Source organism: Neovison vison, chromosome 7 (genome assembly GCF_020171115.1).
Source record: "Neovison vison isolate M4711 chromosome 7, ASM_NN_V1, whole genome shotgun sequence".
NCBI lineage: Eukaryota > Metazoa > Chordata > Mammalia > Carnivora > Mustelidae > Neogale > Neogale vison.
The window spans coordinates 49676143-49685983 of NC_058097.1; the positions used below are offsets into that span (position 1 = coordinate 49676143).

Below are 9841 nucleotides of genomic sequence, written 5' to 3' on the forward strand. Positions count from 1 at the left end.
GAGGGAGGGCTGTTTAGAAAGTCCACCTACCCCATGATCTCCTCCTCAGGTGGAGTGAGGAAATAGCAAGATTTGCCCAGTGACATGAGTGACTATCATATCACAGTCAAGAGACCGGAGGTTTGTCCTGGGGAGTGAGTAGTCACCTCAGGCTAGATGGGGACAGAAGCATCCTCCTCTGATGGATAAAGGTTCTCAGCAGCTTGGGCATCCACCTCTGAACCTCAGTGGTCCCACACTCACAGTCCCCTCCCCCTAAGGCACTTGTGTCCCAGTCTGCACTGTCCCTGCAGGGCTCAGCATGAGTGTGGCAGTTGGGGGCCCTGGGAAAACGTGTATTAGATGAGGAACAGAGGGAGTGGGGGAGAGAGGGGTGGCAACGGAGGCAGAGAGTGATGAGGAGGGGTGGGTGATGAACCAGAGACCCTGCAGGGCAGCTGCTCCTTGGTCAAAGGAGCACTTTCCAACCTCATCTTCATTTGCGGAGCTGCTGCTGGCTCGCTGCCACCCCACCCATGGGGACAGCATGTTTTTTTCCTGAGCTAGGTATCCCTGAGTCCGTAACTGGCAGGCTGCCGGGCCTCCAAAGCTGAGCTCGAGGGTGCTGTCCCTGCCTGTGTGTCCTTCAGGCAGCAGTCCCTCTTGCTTCTGAGAGCCCGCTGGATGATGATTGAGGCCCAAGAGCAGGGGAGCTTCCTCTGGCCAGCCTGGGGTGCCCTGACTGGCTCATTCCTTCCTGCTGTTGCCCCCTGCTTGTGCTGCCCTCGCTGGAGCACCCCAGGTCCCCCACTTTCCGTCCTGTGGCTTCCCAGCTCCCAGCATGTCTGCCCAGATCAGGGAGCAATGCTCCAGCTCCCAGTTCTCCCAGTCTTACTCTCTCTTCCCAGTACTGGCCCCTGCCCCTCCCTGATGCCCCCTGTCTGCAGCCTTGACCCTGCAGGCCGCAGCCAGACCAGGGAATGCCTTGTGGGCAGGACATGAACCTCACTCACCGGTGTTCCCAATCCAAGGCCTGCCACATGGGGACACCACAGCTGTTTGCGGTAACACCTATGAATGAATTCCTGTAATGTCCTTCACCGTCTAAATAATTCTTCCTCATCCTTCCAGACCCAAGCCTCTGCCCAGGGTCTGGGGATTCTGTTTCCACTGGGCGAGGCATTTGCATTCTGAATAACAATACCTTTGGGCAAGAGGTGTGTTTAGAGGAAAGGTGTCTCCTCCAAGTCTATGGTTCCGAGGAGACTTGCAAATGATAGGTCCACATATGGCTTTTTGGGGGCCCGTGCTGCTTTTTAAAAACAGTTACTAACAGTTCGAATCCAGAAATTTCACACTGGAATCTAGACGTCTGGATTCTTTTGAAAACAAGTAAATAGATAAATAGATAAAAGAGAAACCAGAAGACCCAGCAGATCTCATTCCTGCTGGGGGAGGGGACAGGTTAAGAGTGGGATCTGAGCTCTCTGCTTCCCCCTTCAGGTGGGACACCTGCTCTCAGGACCACTCGGTTCTCATGTGGACCAGGGGCACTCATTTTGTTACCTGCCCGGCCCCTGTGGGCTTTTGAGTTTGCAGCCTCCGCACTGTAGTCTTATAAGGTCAGGAAAAAATCTCCAGGGGACAGGGACAACTGCTCCAGGGAGCAAGGGTCCTGGGTTGGGGGAGGGGTGTCCTGGGCTGTGCAGTCTTGTTGTGTGGCCTGAGGCACTGTGAGCCTCTGTTTCCCTATTTGCAACTTGGGGGTGTGGAGGGCAGGCCCGTGATCTCCAGTGTCCCTGCAGAGAGACTTCTGGGCTTCTTTAGTGTTTCAGGCACTTACCTTCCACGGGTCTCAGTTTCCCTCTGCAGAGTGCGGAGGCTAGCTTTGCTTGGCAGTGCCTGAAGCTGCAGGAGGGTCACTGTCACTCTGGGTCACAGTGCCCATGTGGACAATAGCGTTAGCCCGTCTGTTTGTGCTGTCTCCCCGCCAGGGTCCCGTGTAGGTCACCAGTGGTCCTGCGCGTTGGCAGGCCTGTCCAGACCACGTTGCTCAAGGGCAGAGAGTAGGCAGATCCTTGGTTGGGGAGGGGACTGACAAACAGGTCCAGCACATGGGAGTCCTTGTGGGGTGAATGTGTGAGCTCCTGGCGCTGACTTCTGGTCTGAAGAGTCTCTGGATGGAGATACTGCTCCTGCTCTGTAGGTCTGGGAAGTTTGACCGGGCTAGTGGATCTAGGCGTCTGAGAGCCACGCATCTGTCTTGATCAGTCTGGGAGCTTTCTTGCCCGTGGTCAGTCCTTCCGGCTCAAGAGCCCTGGACTGTGGGAGAACCAGATCCTGGCATTATTCTGCCTTGGCCAAGCCCTTCCCCTCTCTGGGTACCCCCAGTGGAAAGCTATGACTAACTCCTTGATGCCTGTGTCACCGGATGAATTGTGCCCTCCCCCTTGTAAGCCCCTTTCCCCTACAATTCATATGTTGAAGCCCTAACCCACAGTACCTCGCACTGACTTTATTTGGAGACAGGACCTTTAAGGAGATGATTAAATTAAACTGTGGCCATTAGGGTGGACCCTAATTCGTTATGACCTGTGTCCTCACATAAAGAGATTAGGACACAGACACGTGTACAGGGAAGGCCACGTGAGGACACAGGGAGAAGGTGGCCGTCTATAAGCCGAGGAGAGCGCTCGCAAGGAACCAGCCCTGCGGACAACTTGATCTTGATTTTCTGGCCTCCGGATCTGTGAAAATGCCTGCTGTTTAAGTTCCTGAGTCTGGGGCACTTCATTATGGCAGCCTTGAGTAGACTAATAATAATAGGGCCCATGCCCTAGTATTTTCTGTTCACTCCCGGAAGGGCAGCAGCCACTTGTGGCCAAGTCTGCCTTCCCACCTGGGGCAGGGTCTGGGCCCAGAGCCCCTCAGGCTCTTCACCATCCACAGCAAAGGGGACTCTGCTGCTGGAAGGGGACTCAGCTTAAGGCACCAGAGAGACACTCGGGTAAGGCCCAGTCCTGCCAGTGGCCACGTGTCAGAATGAGTCCGAGACATTGCTGGCAGTGCAGAAACTCTGGGCTCTGACCCTGAGGGGTTGGATTTGCAAGTCTAGGGGTCCCGGACAATCTTTGTTTCTAAAGAGTGTTCCCTGGTGGTGTCAACAGGCAGTGGGTGAGTTTAGGCAGGATGTGGAGGTCAGCTGGCCTCAGCTGGGCAGCAGTGTGTCTGGTGTCCGTCCCAGCCCAGGGACTTACCTCCAACTGACGCTCAGTGCTTTTGGCTTCAGACTTCACAGCTGTTTCTGGCTCTTCCAGAAACTCTGGTATCTGGATAATTGGGGCCTCTTTAGCCTTGGAAATGTGCCTGTCCTCCCACCATTGAAGCATCTTCATTCTAAAGTCATGAGCCCTGTGGTTAATACTGTGCTCCGTCTCCCCGTCCCCTCCTTGTTCCCAGAAGGAGCCCTGGGTTGGGGGTCAGAAGACCCAGACCCTTTCTTTCCCTCCATTTGCTAGTTCTGTGACCAGCAACTCCCTCTCCTCCTCAAACAGGCATACAAATACCTACTCTCTTGGCCTGGATCTTCTTCCTAGCTTCTTTTCCAGCCTCCTGGCCCAGAGCTGACCTGTACCTTCCCTGCTCCCAGCCATCCCACGGCTCCCCAGCACCCTCACGACAAAGTCCCAGCCCTCCCCAACCAAGTCCCTTCATGGTGGTGCCTTTCCTCAGGTTCTCTCCCAGCCCTGTGATGTCTCAATATGTATATGATTTTTTTTCTAGACTAATTTTTATACCTTTTTTCTTTCTCTTAATATTTCCACTGTATCTGTGTATGTTAGTACATTGACAGCCTCCTTAGTCTTTTTCACAGCTGCATGGTGCTCTGTTGTGTAGATGTATCATTGGTTACATAACTGGTTCCCTTCCTTTCTTGCCCTGGCAACTGCAGTTGCCCTGCTCATTGGTCCCCCTGCTTTGCTCAGTCTGGCTTTTCCCCGGGAGTGGGAATGTACATGGGATTTTGTTTGTATTCAGCTGTGATGAAGCTAACAGATTGGGGAATGGCTGCCATTGGACAGTTTGTTATTCAAAGTTCCCAAGAGGTGGGACGTCTAGGGGGTTCAGTTGGTTAAGCATCTGCCTTTGGCTCCGATCATGATCCCAGGGCCCTGGGATCAAGCCCTGTGCTGGGTTCCCTGCTTAGCAGGGAGTCTGCTTCTTCCTCTCCCTCTGTCTCTCTTCTTGCTTGTGTGTGCTCTCTCTTTCCCTGACAAATAAATAAATAAAATCTTTAAAAAAAAATCTCCAAGTTCCCAAGAGGGGCACACCATGCCACACAGGGCCACATGGGGAAGCTCCAGGGTTGGTCAGGGAAGTAGAAGGGGGAAGCACATGTGGGAGCTTTTATTATGGTTTCTATGGGACTGGAATGGCACAGCAGTCAAGTTTAGGACTGGCCCACCAAAGTACCTCACCCACTTAAAACATTAGTCGAGGACGGCCCTGTGACTGAAGCAGGAACAATCAGAGTCTTCTCTGGACTGATATATCCTCAAGAGGAAGACAAGTCCTGTCTCAGCTAGAGTTGCTGAGATAGGATACAATCATGTGGCTGCTCCTGGCCATCTTGCCACTAGGTGGAGAGAGCCTCCAGGGGTCAAGGACACACAGAAGGAAGTAGAGCAAAGGCATGGGGACAGCAGACTCTTAATGTCATATGCATACCTAGATCCAGTCATGTCTGAAGTATATATATTCCCTGTTATGGGCTGAATTGTGTCTTCCTTATCCCACCCAATTCATTCCAACACCCAGTACCTCAGAATGTAACTGTTTTTGAAGAAAGGACCTTTAAAAAGGTCCTTAATTAAGGTAAAATGAGGTTATATGGATAGACCCTAATCCATGTGACTGTACTTGGATAAGACCTTCAATGAGGTGATTAAGTTAAATTGATGCTTTTAGGTGGGTCCTAATCCAATATGACTTGTGTCCTTGTAAGAAGAGGGACAGGTGCCTGGGTGGCTTAGTAAGTGGCAGACTCTGGCTTTTGGCTGAGGTCATGATCTCAGGGTTGTGGGATGGAGCTCTGTACTGGGCTCTATACTCAGCACAAAATCTGCTTGTCCTTCTCTCTCATGTCCTCCCCCAACTCATTCTCTCTTGCCCTCTCTCTAAAATAAATAAAAATCCAGGGTGCCTGGGTGGCTCAGTGGGTTAAAGCCTCTGCCTTGGGCTCCGGTCATGATCCCAGGGTCCTGGGATGAAGTCCTTCATCAGGCTCTCTGCTCAGCAGGGAGCCTGCTTCCTCCCCTCTCTCTCTCTGCCTGCCTCTCTGCCTACTTGTGATCTGTCTGTCAAATAAATAAATAAAATCCTTAAAAAATATTAAAATAAATAAAAATCTTTTAAAAAAAAAAAAGGAGAAGAGGGACAGACACCAGGTGTGTGTGTGCACAGGGATGATTATATGAAGTGGTAAGAGGGTGGCCATGTGCAAGCCAACGAGTCTTAAGAGAAACCAATCCTGCTGACACTTGGGTCTTGGGCTTCCAGCCTCCAGAACCATGAGAAAATAAATCTCTGTTGTTGAAGTTTTAGACTTAACAGATGGTCAATATGTTCCTGTAGCAGATTATGTACAGATGGCTGCAAATTTCTGGCACTCCTCCCATGGTGAAATGGGGTCTATTTTCCCTTCCCCTTGAATCTTGGCTAGTCTGTGACTTGTTCTGAGAGAATATGAGTGACATTCTATCAATTCCAGGCCTAGCCTTAAAAGGACTGGCAACTTTGCCTTGGAAGGGACCATGACAGTTGAGGCTCTAACACTGCATGGAAAGTAAGAGGGGCCCAGGTGAACCCCGTCCTCTGGCTGTCCACAGCAAAATGCCAGGCATGAGAGTGTAGGCATCTTGGACCCTCTGCCCTAGCCCAGCAGCTAGCTAAATACCGCCAAGTGACCTCAGTGGATACCATAGGAAGCTGAAGAATCATTCAGTTGGGCCCTACTCAAATTCCTGATCCATGAAATTGTGCGATATACTAAAATGACCATTGTTTAAAGTCACTAAGTTTAGGGGACTATAATATAGCAACATATAGCAATAACTGTTTCCTTTTTCCTTGAGCTTGCTGAATTCAGCTCTTATTACTCACAACTGGAAGAGTCCTAACTAATGTGACTTATCTCCTTTAACCATTATCCTTCATGCATTATTCCCCAAAACTTTTCCACCTATGACAGTTTAAATCCCAATACTCTATGCTGTGCCTCCTTCTGTCCTATTCATGTTCCTTATACTCTCTTTCAGTCTTTGGTTTCTGTTCCTTGATCTCACAGATGGACACTTTAGATCCAAGATACCACATTCTCTAGCACCTTTGTTTCTCTTCCTTTTTTCCCTGCCTCACGGGGAACAATGGCTACCACTCGAGGTGCTCTTCCCCCAGCTTTCATATCTTTCTGGTGTTCCACCCCATCATCCTTCCATGGCATCCTGCCTGCAAATTCCCAAATCTAGATCAATGCCACCCTTCACTCTTTCTCTTCCAATGACCACTACTGGGAGGAAACATCACACAGCAATGGCATTGTTGCTGCTGATATTGAACAATCTCCAGTCACCATTGGACCTTTGCTGCTGGTCACCAATTATTTCCCTTGTCTTCATGTGGATCCCACTCATTCTCCTCAGTGGCTATTCCAATCATCTCATCACCATCCCCACTTTTCTTGATCCCTTCCCCTCACCCCTGCTCCCACCCACATCTTTCAGCAGATGGCCTCACCATCCTCCTTCACTGTGAAAAAAAAAAAAAAAGCCCATGGGTAGGAGGGCCTCACCCCACCCACCAGAATCATAAACACTACCTAAAGTGAACAAGAAAAATATAGAACATCTGCCATTGGATTTTGAGAATAAGGATAAATGACTGCTTTAGAGAGTGCCATTTCAATGGCGTGGTGCTGGTGAGCAGATTGTAGGGGACTGACGAATGTAAGGGTGATGAGAATCAGGCAGTGGGAGTAAGCTCTTCTCTCAAAAAAAATTGGATTGTACATAGAGGGTGTTTGTGGGGCTGAGGTTGGAGAGATTTGGGCATGTTTATACCCTTCAGAGAAAGAACTGGTGAAGAATGACTGAAAATTTAGGAGACAGAAGAGATTATTAGTGGAGTGTGGAGGAGATGGATTCCCAGGCAAAGGAGGTGAGGCTAACCGTGGACAGGAAGAGGGATGCCTCTTTCTCTGAAAAAGGCAAGAAGTAAATCACCAGTGCCAGTGGCAATAACTCTGTAGGTGTTGGGAGTTGCTTTTTTCCTGTGAAGTAGGTAAAACTTGTTGCCAAGTGAGGGGAAGGAGATAAGAGAAGAGGGGAAGGAAAGAAAATATCTGTAATACTGATAAGGCATCATATTGGGGAAGGCTCGCAGGGGTGTGTGGGAGGATTTTTTTTTTAGATTTATTTATTTTATTTAAAAAAGATTTTATTTATTTATTTATTTGACAGGTAGAGATCACAAGTAGGCAGAGAGGCAGGCAGAGAGAGAGAGAGAGGGAAGCAGGCTCCCCACCGAGCAGAAAACCCGATGTGGGCCTCGATCCCAGGACCCCAAGATCATGACCCGAGCTGAAGGCAGCGGCTCAACCCACTGAGCCACCCAGGCACCCCTAGATTTATTTATTTTAGAGAGAGAGTGGGGAGGAGGGGCAGAGGGAGAGGGAAGGAAGCAGACTCCCCATTCAGCAAGGAGCTGATGTGGGGCTTGATCCCTGGACCCTGAGATCATGACCTGAGCTGAAATCAAAAGTCAGACACTTAATTGACTGAACCACCCAGGTGTCCTGTGTGGGAGGATTTCTAGGCAGTATGGATGCCATCCTCCCCTACATGGATGGAGATTCTGAAGGGTGGGGTCCCTTTAGTATCTCCCTTGAATGGACCTTTAATCTAGCACTTGCTTTCTTGTCTATATCCCTAGAAAATGCAGGACATAGGGCAAAAGGACAAACAGAGGAAAAAAGAAAACCTGAGAAATATTAAATGAGAAGCCCACAGTGAAAGGAAATGATGGAGGTAACAGACACGAGAGCACAGATGAAAGAGGCAAAGCAGATGTACCTAACAACAAACAAACAAAACAGATACCCACACTTAGTCACATCAGAGTAGGACCATTAGCACTAATACTATCCAAAAGCCCAGATGGCTGTGGGGGCCCTGAAAAGGCACCCAGCCCACTGCCAGGAAAGGTTTCCTGAAATACATGATGTAAAGGCTGTGAGCTGAGCCCTTAATGATGAGTAAATGTCAGCCTGGTGAGAGAGGGGAGCAGGGATGGGAGAAGAAGTGCAGAGAAGGGCACTGAGCAGAAATCACAATACAACTAGAAAAGATGAACTTGATTTAAAGCCTATGTATCTGAAAAAAAGAAAAAGCCTATGTATCTGTTGAAAACAGTCTTCATCAAGTGTAGAATACACATTCTTTTTAAGCCTGTGTGGAATGTTTATAAAAACTACCACGAAGAAAATAAAGAATTGAAATAATTCATAGTATTAAATCCACTTATTGGATTTAAGCTAGAAATAAAGAAAACAGGATCATTAGAATACATTGGTATGTCTAAGAAAATCTCTCCTGGGTTAAAAATCAAAATGGAAATTAGAACTATTTTAACCAAGTGATACTAAAATACTTTATACCAAAGTTTGTGAGATGCAACTAAAGTCGTGCTTAGAGGGAAATTGATAGCCTTACACTCACATATTGGGAGAAGAAGAATGGTTAAATTAAATAATATAAGAGACCATGTTAAGGGGGCAAAAAGAACAGATTGGAAGGATTATAATGAAGGAAATAAAGAACATAAATAAATGTAGTAGGTGTTGGAAAAGGCTTGATGATGAATTTTAACCTGATACTCACATGAGGAGGACAAGGAAGAAGAAGAACAGTGCGGAGATGATGGATCCATATACGATGCCCTGGGTCAGCCCTTTCACGAACACACTGGAACCTGAATGCTTATCTGGAATCAGAGGGAAGTGAGAGTGTTATATTTTTTTTCCTCCTAAGGCTGTGAAGTCTGAGCTACCACTCTTTCCCCTGGCCCTGCGCCCATCCTCATTTTGATCCCCCGGTGTTGATATTCTAACCCAGTCAGTAGACCCCTGCGTACCGACCTGGTAGTAGGAAGACACGTGAAGCATGGATTCCATGTTGGTTCTTCCCCTCACAGCGGAGATTCATGAGTAAATCTGGCTCCCCAGTGAGGCTAATGGTGCTGTTGTTCCAGGCACCAATTACCGTTGAAGTCACCTTGAAGATGCTATTTGTGTTGTTGACACTCACAGGAACACCGTCCAACAACCACTGCATAGAGGGTGTAGGGAGCCCATGGAAGGAACAGCTACACTGCAGAGTCTTCTCCAAGGAACAAGAGGCATTAAGCAGCCTTGTGGGCGCTATGGGGAGAGCGGGTCAGCAGTCACCAAGGCATCCTTACTTCCTTTCTCCACTTTCTCCTTTTCCTTATTCCTATTCTTATTCCTGATTCCCAAGGAGCTTCAGAAAAACTTTCTGGAAGCCCAGAGAAGCTGGGCTTCTCAGACCAGTTTCCCTTCATCCTCTTCCTCACCTGTGTCTGATTCTTGTTCAGCTCTTACCTCTGGTCTTTCAGCCGCTGAAGCCTGGTAAAGATGTGACAGCTTGCCAGACTCCTCCCACCCAACCCTGCCCCAGGACTCGGGAATTTCTCCTGAGCCCACCACTTCTCCCAGACTCTGGATCTTCCTTTGCCCCCAGCACTCACAGATCACTTGGAATGCAACCCCGACAGTTCCAGAGAACAT

At 48.8% G+C, this 9841-nt stretch overlaps 1 protein-coding gene across 1 annotated transcript; it reads right to left on the reverse strand.

Moving 5' to 3' along the window:
* Positions 1-2214: 2214 nt before the first annotated feature.
* Positions 2215-9841, reverse strand: LOC122913854 (SIGLEC family-like protein 1). Its single transcript, XM_044260494.1, has 5 exons — positions 9802-9841; positions 9173-9454; positions 8916-9018; positions 3237-3375; positions 2215-2301 (listed from the first exon to the last, which is right to left on the reverse strand). Exons 1-5 carry the CDS (start codon positions 9839-9841, stop codon positions 2215-2217), a joined length of 651 nt encoding a protein of 216 aa, XP_044116429.1.

Bases quoted from the DNA above. Each gene is read 5' to 3' on its own strand.
- LOC122913854 (XM_044260494.1), bottom strand. From the start codon at position 9,841: ATGTTCTCTGGAACTGTCGGGGTTGCATTCCAAGTGATCT. The intron at 3,376-8,915 runs GTGAGTATCAGG...TCATGACTTTAG, and splicing joins TTCTTCCTTGTCCTCCTCAT to AATGAAGATGCTTCAATGGT. The intron at 2,302-3,236 runs GTAAGTCCCTGG...GTTCTCCCACAG, and splicing joins GCACTGAGCGTCAGTTGGAG to TCCAGGGCTCTTGAGCCGGA.